This window comes from Protomyctophum parallelum (genome assembly GCF_964188405.1).
Source record: "Protomyctophum parallelum genome assembly, chromosome: 18".
In the NCBI taxonomy this organism is placed as follows: domain Eukaryota; kingdom Metazoa; phylum Chordata; class Actinopteri; order Myctophiformes; family Myctophidae; genus Protomyctophum; species Protomyctophum parallelum.
The window spans coordinates 37,110,672-37,133,125 of NC_139716.1; the positions used below are offsets into that span (position 1 = coordinate 37,110,672).

Genomic DNA, 22,454 nt, shown 5'->3' on the forward strand with positions numbered 1-22,454 from the left:
ACACACAGACAGAACTTCACTAAGACTCTTCATCTCAGGCTTGACCATTACCATTTATTGCAAAGCTATTGCATTTAGTTTTTGGCGGTGCTCCGCTCATGAGATATATTACAGATTACTGTGCAACATACACAATCTGAGATCTCTAACCCCCCAGAGCAGAGCATAAGATAAGACATTATGTACATGCATGAACAAACAGAACAGCTTTCAGTGTATGCAATATACCACCTAGATAGTAGATACATATCACATAAACAATCCATAAATCACATTATCACCGAATCACCCATTACAGAACTACTGTAGCCATAAATCACATAATAGTCACAGAGTCACCGTTTACGGAACTAAATGGCACGGGGAGGAAGGAGGTGGAGGGAATTTGAACGCCGACGTCTGAACAACTACTGTCTCAGCTTCAGCTAGCATGTAAGTGAACGCAGAATAGTGATTAGTGACTGCTTAAATGAACTACCTTGACGTGACGTGACGTGGGCGTGTGCGAGTCAGCCTGAAGCGAATGAAAAAACAGACAAACTGATTATTGGGACTGGGAGTATATAATACATATATTCACATTATTAATTTACTATTAGCGAATGAATGGGGGGGGGTCCGGGGAGAGATAGATAATTAGAAGTATCGTAATGAACTATCACAGTGGATTTAACCTTTTTCATGTCGAGGCCCATTATCCTTTTCAGCATTTGAGCCACGGACCACCATTTTGATGGGATTTAGCCTTTCAGACTATGAAAACAACTGAATTATCGGATACACACTAGCATTGAAATTTGATTCTCGAGCTTTTCAAGGACCCTATTACTGCGAGAGAGGAGGGCAGAGAGAGACCACCTAATACTGCGAGAGAGCTGGGGGGCAGAGAAACCACCGTATACCTCTAAGGACCCTCTTTTGATATGATTTTGACCCCAATCTGTGAACATAATGTTAGATATGATGAGGTCTGTAATTTGGTCCAGCATTCCATTACTGTCCACTCTATATGTGCTCTATGCGCTCAGAGTTGCAATGCCATGACTGCTATCATTGCAACTCAGCTCACCATAGACATTCTTGTACGTTCTGTAGTTGGCTTGAGTAATGATGAAGATTAACACGCATGCACATGTACACACGCACGCACGCACACACACACACACACGCAGATATCAGCCAAAGGGTAGTGTATCATCATGGGTGTCTGATGTAATGGTTGGCAGACTGTCGGCAGCCACAGCGACGCCCCTCATTCCTCTGAAGCTCGCCGGTAAACAAACCATCCTTCCATCCAGTGTTGATTTTGACAGCACGTTTTTATTTTGTTTTAGTCATATAGTTTTTTTAAATAATATTCTAGTCATTATTTGAGTCATCTGGAATCTTTCACAGACATTTGGTGCAGACGGAAAAGCGGTCTGACTAGAGGGATTAATAGTGTTTAATAGAAAGGTTACTGGGTTTCTTTGCCTATGGCTGGAGGCTGGAGCCACTTTGATTGTGTTGTCTACACGGGCGGCGCAGTAGCTGTCTGGGTGAAGACAGCCTATTCCTGACACCTTGTCCTGTTTTGTTTCACCCGCTGATTGAGTCCCCAGCTGCTGGTCTCGTCTGTAATTTAGGAGACTGGCCCCCGATTGGTGCACGTGCTGCTGCACGCACCCTGGACTGATATGAGCGCTATAATCTCAGCTGTTATCAACCACAGTCGTTGTGATAATTGGAGCTGGGTTGAAGGTCAATAACGCTAGTGTATACTGGCCTTTCCGAGGGCCTGTCACAATGAATGCATAATCGCATGATGGCAATTATTTGAGATAATGACTGTTTTCAAGAGTGTTGCTTGCAAAAGTCAGTAGTATTATAATAAACATAAAAATGTGTGAGGCAACAAACCAGAAAAATCCATACAGAAAGGGGAGAAGGCTTCCCCCCCATTATTTCCATTTCGAAGGGCTATTTCAAAGACCCGGGCCTCAGGCCATTTTTGTCAGCAATGGGGTAATCGTTTTTTGGGTGGGTAGATCCTGTTGAGCTGGTAATTTTAAAAGTCTCAAGTCAAAAAGTTTTGGGGTCACCCCTGGTCTTCAGTATTGCCTGATTAATTTGGTTGTGTGAGGCTGTCAGGACAAGTGCTCAAAATAGCTGAAAGCCAGTGTTGCAATGTCCGCTTCGGACTTTTTTTTCCTGTAAAGTTGCTTGTAAATTAATATGGGTATTGCGAGTAGTTTCTTTGGGGGGGGGGGGGGGGGGGGGGGGGGGGGGGCTTGTTGCTAAAGTGTAGTTGCTTGCTTCTTAATATTGTTTAAACCAGTGGTTCTTAAACTTTAACATTTATTTAATACATTATTAAGTATTTGTCAACGGACCCCTGTATTTTGTGACCCCTGTACCAGATTTGTGGTGTTAAAATGTTTAAAAATATATGTTCAAAATGTTCCACATTTGTTTTGTATATATGTGGCCTAGTTGCTTTGTTGTCTCCACCAGGCCGAAGGCATGTGGGGAGAGTATGTTTTGCACTCCGTCCGTCCGTGTGTCCGTGTGTGTGTCCGTGAACAGCTAATCTCGGCCACCGTTAACCCGGTCGATGCCATATTTTGCACACACACTCCCTGGATGCCAACCATGAACCTCTGCCCCAAACTTTCCAGAACGGCCTGTTATAGCGCCACCAGGAGGCCGCTTTGTGCAAAACAAGTTTTTCAATGCCATATTTTGCACACACACTCCCTGGATGCCAACCATGAACCTCTGCCCCAAACTTTCCAGAACGGCCTGTTATAGCGCCACCAGGAGGCCGCTTTGTGCAAAACACGTTTTTGCACAGTACACCTACAGATTTTGTCCAAACATCACGCAAATTGGTACACAGTCTCTCTAGAGCCATTCAACGAAACGGGTCTTTCAGATTTATCAGACTCCATCCTGATTGGTTAAGATTGGCTTCCAAAGTTCACAGGAGTGCTCAGTTTCAAACAAAATGCTGCAAATCATGAACACATCGCGTGATTTCCGTGAAATTGTGCACCCACATTCCCACTAGGCCGAGGACGAAATGCCACATGAACAATTTCAACTCAGCCTCAAGGTGGCGCTATAACTGGCCGAAAAGTGTTTTTACCTCTAACTGCACGGATCTGTGGATAACCTGGTGGAGACCTGTGCCCGGAAGGGCACTTTTTCTAGTTTGGGTTTGTTTTCATAGCATGAAAACTGCAGTCTGGGCATCTATTCCAGAGCATTGCAAATAATATCTCATTTTGAAAGCTAGACATTTACAATGTACATAGACTAGTCCTACTATAGGCTGGTATTATAATACCAGGCTATATCTGGTATTATCATTATGTAATGTTTTGTTTGAGGTGTTGGAAACACCTAGGCTTCACTTGGTTGTTAAAGTCCCGATGACATGACTGTATGATTAACAATAATTTCTTAAACGAGAATCAATCAAGAATCTTTTGGAAGGTATTCTGAGGTACTGTAAGTTCATGAATATGAGCCTGAAGAGCAGCTATATTTGCCATGCAACACCACTATACGACGAGACATAGAAATGCGCTTACGTGGTCAGGATTTTGTTATACAAATACACAAGAACCGGAGCGCTGTAAAGTAAAAGGCGCTTAAAAGCATATCATTATCTCTGAAGGGGTGTGTGTGTGTGTGTGTGTGTCATAATAGGACCTGTACTGTATCGTTTCTGTCTCCCTTATGCTACACTACCATTCCTGGCATAATGTATACTATACACTGTACAGCATGGTGTTTTTGCTTAAAGTGCTGACTCCATGTTTTCTAGAGAGGCTTTTGTCCATGAGTCACGCTCTCTTCCTCGCTGGCTAGTAAACAAACAGGTGGACATACATACAGGGTGCCTATAGGCAATTTTTGTCTTTCTCCCTCTGTCTGTCTCTCTTAATTTACTGTCATCCACTCTTTCATTGCACCTTATGATAGCCTTTTTGCCTGCTCCGCCTCCTTCTACGTCTCAAACAATAATTAGCAGCAAGGGTTCAATCACACAAGCACACACAAACGACCCTACCTACACTATATGCCTGTATACATGTCGCACGTGCACGGACGCAGACACACACACCCACCCACACACAGGTGCTTTGAGCTGAGTTGTGTTGTGATTTTCTGCTGCGTCACTGTGTGTGTGTGTGTGTGTGTGCGCGTGTGCATGCTGCAGTCACAAGATCCCTGGTATTATACAGCACACAGCACTCTTACTGCTGACAGCACACCCAACCCTCAATTCTCTTCTCTTCTCTTCTCTTCTCTTCTCTTCTCTTCTCTTCTCTTCTCTTCTCTTCTCTTCTCTTCTCTTCTCTTCTCTTCTCTTCTCTTCTCTTCTCTTCTCTTCTCTTCTCATAATGAAGGACATCACTCTGACACAGATCGTTCTGTTTACAATCTTTCTCTTTTCATAATATTTTACACAATGACAACATGGTGTTATAAGACAGTATGACGCATTGAATCTGATACCTGCGATAACATAGTAGCGCGTGTGTGTGTGTGTGTGTGTGCGCGTGCGTGCGCATGTGCTAGAGAGAGGACCAGAAGAGAGGTGAAATAAAGGGAGAGAGGCACATTTCAGTGAGATAGATTAATCTGCGTAAGCAAGCATGACACATCATCTGATCACTACTAGCCCACCGCCTGAGGCAGAGCCTGAGATGAGATACAGAAATTACATGATGGTGGGCAAAACATTGTCCCGTCCAAGGGCGTGATGTAAGATACACAGGTCTAAAACATCATCAATCATACTGCACACAGAAATCGATTCAATTAACATACATATTGACATGAAGAATTAAATGTCACAAGGAGCAGGCTGGGCGAGGGGGTGCGTATACTGGGTGAGGGGATGCGTCGTGAATTCTAAATTTAAGTTTAATTTCCACACAAATAATTGCGATTAACGATTTAATTGTGTTTCTTTGGCAACATTAATTAGGCTTTTAACGTTTGGCTTTTAGGCTTTGTAATCACAAATAGCACAGGGAAGATATGACAAATGACTTGAATATACAAAAGAATTACAAACAAATGTAATAATTTTGTACTGGAAACGATTGACTGATTATTAAGGGTAATTGCGATTATCTCAGATAATTGCGATTAGATCATGTAATAATTGTGACGGACTCTCTGAACCCATAGTCTGAACAGTGTACAGCGTTCTGCTTAAACGGACAGTCTAGAATGAACTATTAGAATTGAGGGCGTATGTGTTAGCTTGTGAGCGAATGCGATTTGGAAGGTGACTGTTGTGTTGGCAACGGCCTGGCCACACTGCCAGCGGCTTGACCTATCGCATTGCTCGATCGTGTAGAGACGTGGCTCAGGTCACCCCAGTAAATGACATTTTCATCCACGGCACCCCTGAATTACATACACTTTATAGCAACTTTTGTCATATTAACGGTACGTAATTATGTACATTTTCCCCTCAAAGATACAGTACAGTATGTCACAATGAAAACTGGAGAGAATTTCTGTTTCCATTGGGACAAAGTAACTTTTATACTTGGCGTTTAACCACTTCCCCAGCATTCCTATTCTTCGGGGGAACATTCACATTTCCAAGCTCGCAACACGTCACGTTGTAACGTGTTGGGAGTTTGTACATCTGCTACATTTGGTTGATTTTCATGAAAGCCCAGAGCGCCAAAGACGTGTTTTATGTGTTATGTGAAAAATATCTAGTTAAACTACCGGCGATCAGCGTCTCCATTGCTCGGAGATAAACCGGAAATGGTCGGCCTGTCAATGAAAGTGACCTCGTTGACTTCAATGGTAGCTGAAAATTTAAAACCCTTATATCTCGGGTGTCACGGTGCGACTCAGAAGTAGGGCCCAAAATGCAGAACAGACTGGTCAAAGGCAGGAGGTCAAATGAGGGATTTATTCACCCAAAACCCAGGATAGAATACACACAGGACTGGAAACACTACTTACAGATCACCATAACAACATCTATACTCAAGCAGGGAACATAAGGAACTGAGGGTTTAACTAGACACAGGGATCACAATACACAGGTGAACAGAACAAACAATCAACACTGGGATTGGCTGGGAGACCAACAGGACACAGGTGGAGAAAACTAGTAATCACAAGGAGGTAAGACAGGCAAACAACTAGACGGAACAGGAAACACTAGGGCATCACTACATAATAAAAGTATACACAGATTATAGTTCATGACAATACAATTTGTGACATCGGGATTCTTTTCCCAGATCGTGTTCATGACCAAAACGTCAATGTTCACGGCTCATAAGAATAGCATCGCTGGTCATGATTACAGAATTCATTTAACTTTTGACTAACTTCCAGTTTAAGGCCCGGGGTATTTTTGCCCCTTGAATAAGGTTAAACGGAAGTGACATAGATAATTTCCAAATATTATCAAATAAGTATTCCGAGGCACCTCTGGACTTGGCGTCAAGGCAACCGGGTGCCACGGCGGCACCGACTCTTAGAAGCCCTGTGTTAGCGAACGAGATTTGGAAGGTGACTGTTAATGTGGGTGACAGCCTGGCCACAGTGCCAGCTGCTTGACCTATCGCGTCAGATGTGGTCCCGACATCCATCGCTCCAAATATCGGTGTAGTCAGACAAAAAGCCAAAACATTCCAACGGAGGCAGCTGCAGCAAACATGTGGGAAGCAGTTATCACCCCGTCCTGCGCTGTCCTGGGTTTCTCTTCTGTCTGGAAGAACAGATCCATTGAGTGCACTGTCACAGGAGCAGACAGAGGCAATCATATGTTATGCACACAAAGGCCCATATTCATCATGAATTCATTCAGATTGGTGCATCTTGGAAAGCAGCCTACATTCCCTGGACTGTGTCTCTGCCCGCCTTGAGAAATGCTTTTTTTGAGAGGCTGGTTTTGAGGCGTCTCTCTGTCTTTCTGTAGTGCTGTTATAGTGTAGTGGTTCTCAAAGGAGGGTCCGGGGACCCCCACAAGACCTTGGTTATAGCATCAAAAATCACTTTAACCACTTTAAACGCCCTATATATCAACTATATATATATATATATTTTTTTTTAGAGGCCTCAACCTTTGTTCTACAAAGGCCATTGACAATGAATGGACAATTTTTAGTGTAAACACAAACATTGAAGACGAAGGTGAGGACGCAAATTCTGATTGGCCGGAATGAGATGATATATGATGTATGATTAGTAGGTTTATTTGGCTCCTTTCTTTCTTCCATGAATTTTCCGGTTCTGTTTCAATTTACTGTTTCTTGACTGTGAGCGTCTGTGACGCTTTCCCCCATTCGTTACAGTTGTATTGTTTCCATTCCATTCCATTTTATCCATCATTGCTTGTTTCTTGCATGAAACTAAATTTGTTACAAGATGTATTTATATCGGCCCAGGCCGTAGCGTAACGGTCTGGGCACCGGACTGGTAATCCAGTCGCAGTGTGCCGCGGGTTCGACTCCCGGACCCGACACGGCCTTTACTGCATGTCATCCCCCCCATCTCTCTCCCGTTTCCTGTCAGCCTACTGTCTGTCCCTTCAAAAATCAATAAAAGGCGTAAGCCGCAAAAAAAAAAATCTTTAGAACTGTGGCTGTGTGGGACCGGCTACCAGCTGTCCAACCAAATGTTGGACTGTAGTAGTGACTGTGTCCTCTACTGTGCCATATACTGTAGTGCTATATTCATTCATTTAGCTGGGGAGCCCTGTCAAGGACCCCTGGGGGTCCCACACCCACACCCCACTTTGAGAAGCCTCAGTTCTGTTGTAGCGTATATTCAGCCCGGCTAGGTCGAAGGTCAGCTCTCTGTAGTTGTTGGCCTTATAGGGTTGAGAGGTCAAATGCCACGAGGTCACGTCTCTGGCATGGTGGCACAGGTGGATTTTTGGGAGGCGGTGGAACTGGAGTGCAAACCGTGGCCTAATGCTAGTCCAAAATGACTAAACAAAATGATTGCTCTGAGATGTAGGCTAGTGATTGGGACGAAGGAGACAGACAGACATCGACAACATTATAGCTCACAGCTAGCTGAGATAAAATCAAATATAGGTTGAATAATCAAACATACTAGGTCATTCAATTCTCTAACTCTATTGCTTTTAGCTCAGTCTGAAGAAATTAAGAATGCACTGCAATTAGTACAGTTTGGGGGGGCAAAAATTCACAATTAGATTGTGGCCATGATATCGGCCAAAGCCTATACCCCCAAGGTCATTACCCTCTGGTGGGGGGGGGTAATGTGAGTGTTGATTGCCCCATGCAGCCCATCCCTGCACTTACTGTACACCCCCCCCCCCCCCCTCACACCCACCCATCAGCATGTGGCACAGCACCGTGGAATCCCCCTGGGTCGAGGGAGCGCTCTATTTTTAGGTGAACGACAGGCGGCCGTGAGGACCGGGGGGGCCGGAGGGGTGCAGAGAGAGAAAGAAAGAGAGTCAGACAGAAGTGCGGCTTCCGGAGAAGGAATCTCGGGGTACACACATACTGTACGGCCGCCCGTATTCATGTGCCACTGTATAACTACGACAATGGTGGAGTGCTGCTTCGCAGGGGCCGCCTGGCACTCGTGTGGAGAAGTCTGTTCGTGTATAGGTACCGTGTGTGTGTGTGTGTGTGTGTGTGTGTGTGTGTGTGTGTGTGTGTGTGTGTGTGTGTGTGTGTGTGTGTGTGTGTGTGTGTGTGCGCTGTATGTGTGCACAAAGACTGCAGAGTGCTTGCATATATCGGACTGTGTGTGTGTGTCTTAACCTGTAAAGACCGTTCGCATATAGCCACATGGGGTATATTTGGCCATGTGTAAGCCATACTACTTGGGAGCATGCATTATATGCTACGCGCTACACCCGTGCTATGAGAGAGAGAGAGAGAGAGAGAGAGAGAGGTTGCGATACAGTGGGTGATACAGTGCAATGTGGCGGTGCATAGCTCAGATTGCTGCCTGGTTGCCGTGGTGGCTGACTGTGACCTTTGGGACGTTGGAACGTTCACACCAACACGCTCAGCCCACAGAACACACACCGTCCGGCTGATTGATGATATGGACAACTGCATGGTGGAGGGAGAGAGAGAGGGAGAGAGAGAGAGAGGGAGAGAGAGAGGGAGGGAGGGAGGGAGAGAGGGGACGCCATGGGCTCAGGAGGTAGAGCAGCCGCTTCCCAGTTGAACTCCTAATTGTTCCCGACGTGCAGCTTGGTGCCTTGCAGGGTTTCCACCACCATCGGTGTACAAATGTGTGTTTGAATGGGTGAATGAATCTATAGTACTCTAATCTATATAGTATATAAATGCAGCACCATTTACAGGGACCATGCAGATTAGATGGTGTATAAAAGCCTTGAGGGTTTGTGTAAACGGTGTCCTATAACACAAACATTGAATGCCATTGACAATGAATGGCCAGTTTTGAGTGTTTGTCCTAACAAAAGGCCTTGACAATGAATGGCCAGTTTTGAGTGTTTGTCCTAACAAAAGGCCTTGACAATGAATGGCCAGTTTTGAGTGTTTGTCCTAACAAAGGCCGTGACAATGAATGGCCAGTTTTGAGTGTTTGTCCTAACACAAGGCCTTGACAATGAATGGCCAGTTTTGAGTGTTTGTGTAAACACAAACATTGCATAAACACAAACATTGCATAAACACAAACATTGTGTAAACACAAACAAAATGATCATAAGAGTGCCCCTCACTTCACACGGGTGTGATCTTTATTGTCCTATTAGTATGAAAACTACACTCTATAATGTCTGAAGAAAGCAGAACAAACTTTTTTTGTAACTTTTACCTGTGCCACAAGGAGGGAGGGAGGGAGAGAGAGAGAGAGAGAGGGGCAATGAATAAATTGTTACAAGTATCCTTTTCAGAATCACATGATGATATTAGACTACTGTGTTATTGCCCTGCGGTGGCCATGAGTGTGCAGTATGAAGCAGGAAATGAGAGCGATAGGAGAGCGATATGGCTCATTATTAATTTCCTTAAAGGTTTTATGACATTCATTTTCATTTATTTTTCTTTTTCTTTTTTCTTTTAGGTTTTATGAAATTACACCCAAAAACCCTGAACTTTGAATATTCAGTGGATTTTCTGTGGTCTGAAGTTTTCTTTGGGGTTTGGAAGCCTTTTGAGCTACAATGAAAACAGGCAAAACAGTGACATCTGCTGGCAAATTCCATTGACATATATGGGATTTGCAGGATCTTACATCACAAACTGCCGGCAAATCAGAGCACCTGTTTGAGCCAGAAAACCCCAGATCACAGAAAATCTACTGAATGTTAAAAGTTCATGTTTTTTGGGTGCAATTGAGATTAGAAAACCTAAAAAAAATAAGAACAATTCCAAAACCTTTTTATTAATGTCACAATCCCTTTAAGTTCACCAACAGTACTGTAGCTCTGCAGTGTGTCCTCTCATCGTCCAGCTTCACTGTTATTAGTCTCACACATCAACCAAAGGCCACAGAGCTGACAAGATTTACAAGCCTGTAGATCTGCTATTTTCTGAAAAGTCGTGAAAATGTGTGCAAATCTTTGAATATATGAATTATTTCACAGTGAACGTTTTTAACTCAAATCTTTGCTTCTGGGGGCGGGGGGGGGGGGGGGGGGGGTTGGACTATAAATATTTTACCAATGAAAAGTTTTGACAAGAGCTTGTTACTAAATAATACATTGGAGCCATTTAGAGCACCGGTCCCTTTTTATCTCTTAATTTCCTGAAAAGTTATGGTTTTGGACATGGTGGAAAGTAATGTAACTAAGTACATTTACATTTTACTTTACTTAAGTATGCTGCTACAGTATAAGTACAATTTGGAGGTATTTGTACTTTACTACGTCTCAGATCCAAATATTGTACTGTTACTCCACTACTTTAGTTACTAGTTACTTGTATTATTACAATACGACCACTTAAGCCCTATATATATATATATATACATATACAGACATATCGGCCATTTGAAAATCGCCGATCTACAAGCTCACAATGTGTCAAGATGCGACACATTGTGAGCTTGTAGATCTGCTATTTTCAATACATTTTAGACATTTGACAATGTGTCAAATGGGACATTCTGCATAATGCTTTGTTTCTACTTTTGGTACCTTAATTACATTGTCATACCAATACCTTTGTACTTTGTACCAATTCCTTTGTACTCGAGTAAATTTTGAATTCCGGACTTTTACATGTCACAGAGTACTTCTGCATTACAGTATTGACAGTAAAGTGAAACATTGGGAGTACTTTTTCCATCATGAGCATAAATTTAGCATCTCAAGAATATTTTGTTATCGTTGGACTTGGATCAGATTTTGTCCACAGCTCCATGCTGTATTGATGTGGTACCGTATAGGAGAGATCACAGGCAAACGTTCGAAATAAAACAAAATCCACATTCTCTAATTGTGTATATTTAACCCATTCTGACCTGAGATCAGATTCATACGAGGTTTCCACTGGACACACACTGGTCTGATGAACCCATTCTGACCTGAGATCAGATTCTAAAAATGTCAGTCGTTCTTCGATTAAAAAAAAAATAGCAGACCTACAAGCTCGTATCGCGCCACTCGGTGGCGCGATATGAGCTTGTAGATCTGCTATTAGATCTGCTATTTTTTTCAATAGCTAAAGCATAACATGATGCTGACATGAAAATGGGTGCCCGTTCAGAATGGGTTAACAATATTTGTCGAGACACGGCCAAAGCATTTTCCGGGGGTCCCCACAGCCAAAGACGTTGAGAACCCCTGGTATAGAGCAGGGGGTCTTCAACAGAGTATTTCTACACTGCAGTATTGATATACTTTTTACTGACTAAGTAAGACATGTGGGTACTTTTGCCACCACTGCCTCCTCCAGTATGTGTTGTTCTGAGAGGAAGTGTGGACTGTGCAGACACACTATCCTCACAACAGGTGCAGCGATGCATGCTGGTCTATGAGCACCAGGAGGGAGGAGAACGCAACCCTCGTAACCATAGCGATGGTTGCCGCCACATGCTTCCCTCGCGTATACACAATCAGTCCTTCTTTAGACCCTATATGAACTTTGTTGAACCGGGGTCCCCCAGGGGTCCATACTTGGCCCCCTTACACCGAAACGATGGCCTCACGGTGCAACGTGTCGTGAGCTTATAGATCTGCTAGTTTCTGCAGAATGTTTGCCTATTTTATGACATGCCCGGAATATGAACACTGCATGGGGCTCATGTGGGTCAAGCTGGTGGTTCTCAAAGTTGGGTCCGGGGACCCCCAGGGGTCCTTTGACTGGGTTCCAGGTGGTCCCCGACTCCCCCCCAGCTAAAAATCATTTGAACCCCGTATATATATTTCATACAGTGGTAATTCAAAAATTGTAATGTAAAAGATCACAGCTTATCACTTTGTGCACTTGTATTTGTAGTTTTTTAACAACAAAAGTGTTGAATAATTTAGCATGTTTTAACAGTATTTTCTTCTGTGGGGTTTCTCTCTCTCTCTCTCTCTCTCTCTCTCTCTCTCTCTCTCTCTCTCTCTCTCTCTCTCTCTCTCTCTCGGACTGATGCATCTCTCACTCTGCCACCTGGCAACAATCACGTCGACCCCCCCGGTTCATTTCACGAGGCAGTGAAACTCTGCTCTGTAAATTCTTGTCTTTATTGGGTGTCCAGCACACATGTTTCGCTCGAGACGGGTAGCTTACGTTAAGCATCTGAGTCTTGATTCGGCTCGTATTCCAGGGGTCGCATGAACGCAGGTAAACCGAGAATGCACGTCGGATTGGTATCTCCGTCTGCCGCTGTGGATCTGAAGGCTTCCAGAGGAAACCCTACAGTACTACTGCCATGTGTGTTTTGGTTACATTTTATATTCTGACCGCAGGAATTTTAGATAGGAGGACCTTCAGGCTTTTTATTCGCTTTGGTCAGTAATTCAGGAACGTGGATTTGAATGGAAAACAGGTGCAGGGGAGGGAATAGGGGCGTGGGGATCAAGCTTGGGACCATCTAAACACATTGAAACGGTCAACTGTTTTCAACCTGTCGCCTCTAGTATATTGGGCTTGTCATGGGCAAAGGTTTACAGAATTTATTCAACAATATTTCAATCATTAATCTTGAATAAGTCTTTCAAAAATAGCAACCTGTACATGTGTGTCTAGACTCGTGATGCCTCTTAGAGTCTGAGTTTGCTATGTTAATTATGGTAATAATGGCAATCTTGGAGAGAGAGAGAGAGAAATACAGTGTTTGGTAACTTCCTATTGGCCATCCTGTTCTTCACATGGTCCGTGCAGTTGGTGTGACTGTGTGTACAGTGGTTTCACTAGTGGTTACGCCTGTAGGGAACAAGAGAAAAAGACTGTATCATCACCATCAGAGCACAGACAGACAGACAGACAGACAGACAGACAGCGATTGGAAAGGAGAATCATGCAGAAAAGTATTTACTATTTTGTGAAATAAGATTCAGGGCAGGCTAAGCCCTATGTCCCAATGTTCCTTTCTCCTCCTGCGCTCTCTCTCTCTCTCTCTCTCTCTCTCTCTCTCTCTCTCTCTCTCTCTCTCTCTCAGTCTGAATCAGTCCTGTCAGCAAACAGCTCCCCTGCCTTTTCATCCCCAATTACCGGTAACCATCCACGGAGGCCCTACGATACGAAACGTTGAAAACCGGTTGGGCAGCCAGCCACAGCAGTGAGATTCTTTTTGGGGGGGACACGACACAAAGAAGCTCTTATTCAAAGTGATCTGCTTGTCAACTGGTGTATCAGCGATTGGGCATGGCCTCGCCGTGGGGGGGGGCATGCAGGCAGCCTGGACAAAGATGTCCAGGGCCATTCTGACCAGAGGGGCTCCTGCTGAAAGTGGAGTCCGAAAGTTGGCAGTCGGTTAGGACGTTATTGTTTGGTTTTTCGGGAGGATGACGTGCTTGTATTTAGGCCCCGGTATCTCATGTTTTATTCTGGCAGGTTTAGGAGCGGGGCGAGTGGGATGTATCGGAGCCCCCCATTGGCTTTTGCCACGGACGGACATACAAAATGAGTGGAGAATAATATCAGCAGAAACGTGCAAAGAGAGAGCCTGACAGTGTTCACATGGAACCTGATGCACTCTCAGAGTTAAAGAGAGAGCCTGACAGTGTTCACATGGAACCGGATGCACTCTCAGAGTTAAAGAGAGAGCCTGACAGTGTTCACATGGAACCTGGTGCACTCTCAGAGTTAAAGAGAGAGCCTGACAGTGTTCACATGGAACCTGATGCACTCTCAGAGTTAAAGAGAGAGCCTGACAGTGTTCACATGGAACCTGATGCACTCTCAGAGTTAAAGAGAGAGCCTGACAGTGTTCACATGGAACCTGATGCACTCTCAGAGTTACGGGGGTCCTTGCAAATAAAACTTTAGAGAACCACTGTCCTATAGTGGACAGCATAGTGTCGTATCGTAAATGTAAATCAGTGTGATATTCTGAAGAAATCCTGGAGACTTGACATTCAAGTACATTGTAATGTTTGTGTGTAATCAGAAAATCTCAAATTTGCCTCGGAAACAAAATGTATCGATGACCTCTTCCCATGCAGTGCAGAGAGCTGTTTTGAGAATGTTGTTAATGTGCATGCAGATGAGATGAAAACAAGAAACAAGAGGTGTTTCCTGTGTGTGTGTGTGTGTGTGTGTGTGTGTGTGTGTGTGTGTGTGTGTGTGTGTGTGTGTGTGTGTGTGTGTGTGTGTGTGTGTGTGTGTGTGTGTGTGTGTGTGTGTGTGTGTGTGTGTGTGTGTGTGTGTGTGTGCGCGCACATGTACGTGCGCGTCTACATGTGACCAGATCCATACCGTCTGAATTGCACTGCACAATGTGCCCTGTGGAATTCCCTGATGATCTAACACTCTCTCTCTCTCTCTCTCTCTCTCTCTCTCTCTCTCTCTCTCTCTCTCTCTCTCTCTCTCCTCATCCTCTGCAGTGTTTCAGCAGCAGGCTGTCCACAGCCCTCTGGAGCAGAAGCAGAAGGGAGGCCCCATCCCCTGTCAGAACTGCGGGAAGCCGTGCAAGGGAGAGGTGCTGCGCGTCCAAAACAAACACTTCCACATCAAGTGCTTCGTCTGCAAAGGTATAACGAAACACGACCCCCACCTCCTCCTCCACCCCACCGCGACCTACCGCAACGGTGCCCGTGACCCCTAGGACCCCCCCCCCACATACAGTACACACACACAATTGTCACACTGCCAGAGACCACTTGACACTTTTGGTTGTGCAAGCTCACAGAGAACATAGCTGAGCCTGCTAATGAATGACCTTGAACGTGAGACGTGACCACTTTCAAGTTAACCCGGCGTCCCTATTTTGGTCTTGTCACTTATATACATATATATATATATGCCCACTTGTATACAGGGCTTAACACACGGACGCGGGCGGTGCCCCCAGAGCCAAATTCATAGCATTTAACTTTTTTTATTTTTTTGCCGATGGGCTCCCAGATTGGTTGTTTATTAGTACATTGAGGTAATCGAGGGTATGCGTGTGACATCATCATCATACCAGGAAGTTAGGCGGGAACGTCCACTGAGTGGTTAAAAGAGAAGTCCTATCTGATCGCATTAAACGATTTTAAGCCATATTAAATTCACTTTGCCACTCACATACCCTCTATTGCTGATGAAAGGGACATAATAGTCACTCCCCTCTCTAGTAAAAAATGGACTGATGGGCCGCTAGCCTTGACATGCTAATTACACTCTGCAATGGATCAACCTTGAGTCAAGTACTTTCAAACTTGTTTGAAGTTTCACCCTCATAAAAACGATTTAAATGTCTTTTCGGATTCCTTTACAAAGTTGTTTGTACTGTGAGCGTATCGTGGTGACTCACACCATGTGTCTCCTGGGCGCAAGCAAAGCTTGGACCTTTCATGTAGTGCATTCATGTTTTAGCCCGCTATTCAACAACACATGGCAGCTCAGTCGCTCGCTCTACTTCGGTAAATGGTGCATTTATATAGCGCCTTTATCCAAGGCGCTTTACATAGATTTTGCATTACATTCACCCATTCACACACAAATTCATACACCGACGGGGGAGGAAACCATGCAAAGCACCAACCTGCTCATCAGGAGCAATTCGGGGTTCAAAGTCTTGCTCAAGGACACTTAGACACTAACTCTGGGGGAGCCCAGGATCATACTGGGAACCTTCGGCTACTAAGCGGCAACTCTACTCCCGAGTCACTACCCCCATAGAAATGGTTTAAGACGCCCCAGAGCCTCCTTCGGCTGATGCAGACGAATGTGCTTTTTGTGCAAGCAGAGACAACAATGGCAGCACATACAAAATCAGTCTCTTGTGCAGTGAGAGACATCACTTAGACAGCAGATATCAGTACACGTGTGTACATAAGTGATAGTTCCAGTGCAGCAGCAGTAATCGGTCATGTGATTCCCCGGCCAGCAATGGACAAATAGGCACCATGCAGTAGGCCGTCATGCTAGCACATGGATTTTAAAGCCAATAGCGCACGGCTATTTAACAGCTGTTGGCTTTAAAGCGGCGTGTGCTACTGAAGCGATTCTTAATCGTTTTAGGACACGAGCCCCAAAAGAATCAACTGGGGACCCCCACCCCGATAAGCATTTGAAATTGTAAGAGTTGAGCCATTAAATTTAGTTTGACTCAAACTAGACAATCTACAAGCTCACAATGTCTCACAACGTGAGGCACTGTGCAGATCAGCTATTAAAAAAAAGCCTCTTTCTGGTATTATTTGACAATTCGGCCAATGTTTGACCAGTTTTTACAACATAGTTTGTTGATTTACTTTTGATGCAGTATAATGGTTCAGACCCACAGGTTGAGAACTATACTGTGCTTGTGGTGCAGTATGGCAGCCAGGCAGAGAGAGAGAGAGGGTAGAGTAGAGTTTAAAGGCAAGAGGTCAGGTCAGGAGCAATTCCACAGCAAGGTGAGGCTTAATGCTCTGGGTGTGTATGTATAGGGTGATCCCATAGCAGCGCTGTGTGAATGCATCTGTAAGTCCATATATCATTGCTGTCTGGTGGAAAACCTCATAAATAACCTCGTGTCTCCAAGTGGATCCAATATAGTCACTATTCATTAATCATTGGTATAAAACCCACATAGAGAGACTTAACTACTTCCACTTTTACTTAACCCTTTTAGACCATGACGCCGATTCTAAAAGCGCCTTCTAAAGCCCAACCTTAAAAATTCGTATTCAAAAATGTAATTGAACTAATGAGACACACAGGTAGCTCCTGGATTGAAAGGTGTAACAACATATACATTGCAACAACAGGTCTAAATAGGTGAACACAATTAAAAAATCACAAAAGTAGCAGATCTACGAGCTCACAAAGCGATGCACCAGGAGGACGCTTTGTGAGCTTGTAGATCTGCTATTTGTGATACTTTTGTGGAAAGAAGGGAATTCATTTACCAAAAAAAATGCAAAAAGTTGAAATGTGGAGGATGATATGAGGTTTCTGCCTGACGGCAACGATATGCTTGGAGTCTTTTACATGTGTAGCATGGATTGAAGTTCTCTAGTCTCAGTTTTAAGAGATTAAACAGTATATTAGAACGGGACAAACTATAGCAATAGAACACAATGTTCAGAACCTTCAGAATCTTCCATAAAACCCTAAAGGCCAATTCATACTCCAGTTGTAGGTGTTACCCAAACACCTGAATGTTGGAGTATGAATTTGGCCTTTAAAGGTTTTGCATATTTCATAACAGCAAAGCTTAAAGCCTCAACGGGGGGGGGGGGGGGAGATGACCTTTTCCCGCTGTTTCACAAATCACAGATCGGGCCGTGGTCTAATAAAACATTTGCAGTCATGAGATTTGTTTTTGTGTGCACGTGACACACACAAGCGCAGCGTTTGTGTGTGCTCTTTGGGTGTGTGCAAGTTTTCTTTGGTCTTCAGCGCATCTCTCAATCACTCACTCACTCACACCACACACACACACACACACACACACACACACACACACACGCCCCTCCCCAGATTGGCCTCTCTTCAGTCAGTCAGTCTCTCGCCACTAGGCCATGTGTCGGCGTCCGCTGTTATTATCAACACACGCTCTCGTCGCCTGGCAACCACGAGGGGTGTCTCCGCTGTCGTCGGCTTCCTGGAGTTTATCGCCTTTTTTATTCTGACACCAGTGACAGACTCCCTGTCTGCACCCAGATACCCACCCGCCCTCTCCCTCCCTCCAGCCCGCCCTCCCTCCCTCCCTCGCCTAGGAAAGGAATTAAATATTGAATCCAATCCAGGGGTGTCATCATGGACAAGAACGTGATAGGAAAAGAGCCTTTTATGGCTGTTGATTTTTTTTTTTACATTTTATTATAGGAAACAGTTGGCCGAAAAGGCGAAAACCGAATACAGAATGTCTGAATATTATTAATATTATATATCTTTTTTCCTACCATTGCTGTCATGGCCGTACCTTAAAGCTATCTAATTATGTCAAAAGACATGATTATGGCAACTTAAATAATAATAATCACTATTATGGGTCCATAATACATTTATTCAGCACTTTTTAATGCATTAATTGCATAAACTATTCGGTGATATATTTTTGGCATATTCGGAACCGAATAGACCGAAAATGCTTTTTTAGCCATTTCTGACAAATATTTTCTGCAGTCGAATATTTGGTAACTTTTTGGTAACTAGAACGTTTTCAGAAACCTTAGGTTAGGTTTTAGAAGGCGTTTTTATAATCGGCCTCAGGTCTAAATGAGTTAAATGATAAACAGTTGATATCTGTTTTATAATCACTCTTAACGGCTGCACCCCAAAGCGTCTGTTTTAAGGTTGTTGTTGTTTTCCCTGTGATGGTATAGGTAAGTATTTTAAGAGAATTTTATTTTTATTTTCTTCTGCGTGATTTGATCAGGAAACGGCTGTGGCTTCTCTTTTAAGAGGGTCTTAATCAGGAAGCGTGGGAAATGCCAGGCATCCAGCTGGTTGTATTAATACCACTCTCTCTCTCTCTCTCTCTGCCTGCCTGGGGGCGTGTGTACAGTCCACCTAATGTACGCTTCAATATGGCAGTGTCATGCGCCGGAAATATTTCGGTGACGTGTCTTATGTCGTGGGCCATACAAGGATACATGCAGCCATGCAACAGACACATGCTGTACAGTACACAACCCCCCCCCACACACACACACACACGCACACGCACGCACACGCACACACACACTGCACCGGCGAATGCGTGACCACACTTTTATGCAGAATTCCAACGCATGAATGAATGCATAAATGAGATGTGTAATTAATTTGGGTGGTTAAACATGGGAGCTTGTGTGTGTGTGTGTGTGTGTGTGTGTGTGTGTGTGTGTGTGTGTGTGTGTGTGTGTGTGTGTGTGTGTGTGTGTGTGTGTGTGTGTGTGTGTGTGTGTGTGTGTGTGTGTGTGTGTGTGTGTGTGTGTGTGTGTGTGTGCGCGCCAAAGAAAATTAACTTTGTAATTTGTACTTTTAAATACAAATTTAAAGGGCCACTTCACCCCTTTTGCAACCGGATCTTATTTGAATGATGTTTGGGAGACAAGAAACACTTTCCTGGGGTTTTTACATGGGTAATATGCGTTTGTTGATATTTTAGTATTTCAAAGTGTCCATGGGCTCCATGATGTCATGGACACTGGGATCACTTCCTTCTTGGATTACAATTCCCATAATGCTTTGGTGCACTGCTCCTCCTTGTGGATAGGGGGAGGGCTGTCTTACTGAGACAACATGTAGTCCAGGAAGTAAGTGAGCCCAGTGTCCATGACATCATGGAGACACGTATTAACCGCATATAAGAACCCCAGGAAAGTGTTTCTTGTCTCCCAAACATCATTAAAATAAGATCTGGTTGCAAAAGGGGTGAAGTGGCCCTTTAATCGAGTTAGTATATATTTTGTCCACCACTGATACTGATAGAGGAGAAACTGCTCACTCCGAGTTTTATCTAATATTTACTTGCATTTCCCACATTCCCCAGATACCCCTCTCTCCCTCCGCTCGGTCATTCATCACAGTCAGAAAGTGTAGGAGTGGGATGTTCACTTCTGTGTGGGGTTAAATGGATAGAAAGGTATATCTGTCTCAGTCGTGGAGACTAGTCTTTGTTTTCTGGAAGGAGGGCGAGAACGAGAGAAAGGGTGCGATAGAAAGATATGGACAGACAGACAGACAGACGGAGGGACGGACGGACGGACGTGACGGGTGTGTGTGCGTGTGTGTGCGTGTTACTCTATGCCCCATGACAGCCTATTAAACAGCTTCAATATTGGGCGGTGTATGAAATATATATGGGCCATGTGCTCACCACTATGCGCCTGTGACCTTGGGGATGTTCTCATGTTTGAAAAACGTGCACGTGTGTGTGTGCACTGTGCACTCATACCCTATATACCTACATAATTCATGTATAGTGTGTGTGTGTGTGTGCGTGTGTGTGTGTGTGTGCGTGTGTGTGTGTGCGCGTGTGCGTGTGTGTGTGTGTGTGTGTGTGTGTGTGTGTGTGTGTGTGTGTGTGTGTGTGTGTGTGTGTGTGTGTGTGTGTGTGCGTGTGTGTGTGCGCGCTGGCCATGTCCACAGAGACGGCCGTGTGTGATGCCCGCAATGTTCCAACCTATCAACCATTGAGGAGCCCACTGCTCAAAATGTCGTCTGCGTTAATGGCACAAATAGCTTAGCTGAAACAACGGTAAACGTTGGTCTTCTTAGGTTTGAGGGACACCATGAGGACCATCAGAAACCCAGGCGCTCCTCTCCGAAAGTTTAACCGCTTCCCGTTTCCAAATGCATGGCAGACGGGCGCTGCCAGCCAAAATATACATGCACTCTCGATCGACAAAGCCATTAAGAGCCATTAAGTATGTATGTATGTGTGCGTGCGTGTACAGTACAGTATTTGTGTGCGTGCGTGTGTGTGTTTGTGCCCCAGGGTCGTCTCATTTCCCCCCGTCTAGCTGGTGACCTTGAATGTACAGTCTCTTCAAGTCGGTCGCCATCGATCCTTGTCTCCGCAGCAGGACTAGCCTTGGTAAATTCCTCGGGTCGATGCTAGCTCTGACAGGCACAAGAAGTCTCGGCGGTCCCTGAGCCGCCGAAACCTGTGGGACGCTCAAATTGCTAGCAGACCGCTAATGAGGCAATAGGCTGGAGAGAGCCTACAGCATTGGCCTGTCTATTGTCTGTGTTTCTCACCAATACACACAAGGACATTCTCAAACTATTTAATTCCAAGGACCACCGTAATTACTCTGAGAGTGTACGAATGCAACCAAAATGGACCCGTAACTAAGGGTCCATTTCTCGGTACAATCTCTAGTGCACGCGTGGTGCAGTACGCTATAACCCAGCTGCAGCCTGCACGCAGTATGAGCATGTGTGTGCGCGTGAGTCGTAGATGAGTGTGTGTTGCCGTGCCCTTCCTTCCATCCATCGCTTGATGACGTGCGCGGCTGCGCGCTCTCCTTCGGTCCCTCCCGGCGAACACTGTGCTGCTTCCAAGAACACGAGGATGGTCCAGAGGCCAACACCCGATGAGAACATCACAACCAGCTGCTAATGTTACACCACCCCACTCTCCTAGTGCTGGAAAGGAACTAAAGCAGATGTACTGTATACTCAAGCACATTACTTCTGTTACTAGTTATTTGTAGATCGTGATTAATATTATTACAAAATATACATTATAGCCGCACTTCATTTCAGCCATTTGTAAATGGCCGAGCTTGTAGATCTGCTATTTTCAAAATATTTGTATACATTTGAAGACGTTATGCTTAATGAATACCTCAAGTAGCTACGCTTTGAATTCCAAATTCTTATTTGTAACAGAGTATTTACATATTGCAGTATTGATACTTTTATTTAAGTAAAGCATTTGAGTACTTTTCCCCACCACTGTTGTTACATCTCTCTCCCTCTGCCAGCGAACACCATGTCACTTCCAGGAAGGAATACATTTGGGCTGAGTCAGAACACGGATAAACGAGATTTACCGCTAGACTGCACACTTATCGGGGCCGCGTCCTCCGAGACATTTTCTCCCCCGGTGAACACGCCAGGCACTCGCCTAAAAATGCATGTTGATCTGCTATTTTCGTGCTTTTTTTTGTAGTATTGACATGGAGGTACAGTACATCAAACATAAAACATACCCTATACTATAGGCACACTGCACGTTGCGGAGATGAAACGCGTCGTTCTGAGATGTTCTGAGAGCTTTGGTTTGGCTTCACAGAGTGGCACGTTGAGGATTATGTTGATTATTGTGGACATGGTTGTGTTTGTGTGAATGAGATTGTGGTGTCTGTGTGAGAGACTCTTTCATGTGTCCCAGACTCCCATAAGAACCAAGATTATTGGCTTTGTGCAGAAAGCGTACACGTTCTAGGGCGGGGC

At 44.5% G+C, this 22,454-nt stretch overlaps 1 protein-coding gene across 1 annotated transcript in view; it reads left to right on the forward strand.

The window, feature by feature from the left end:
• The first annotated feature begins 8,489 nt into the window (after positions 1-8,489).
• Positions 8,490-22,454, forward strand: part of ablim2 (actin binding LIM protein family, member 2) — a 92,312-nt gene continuing 78,347 nt past the window's right edge. The window contains exons 1-2 of the mRNA XM_083789276.1: positions 8,490-8,621; positions 14,975-15,121. Of these exons, the coding sequence (XP_083645402.1) occupies positions 8,534-8,621; positions 14,975-15,121 (235 nt within the window). The 5' untranslated portion in view covers positions 8,490-8,533. The remainder of the gene's footprint in view (positions 8,622-14,974; positions 15,122-22,454) is intronic.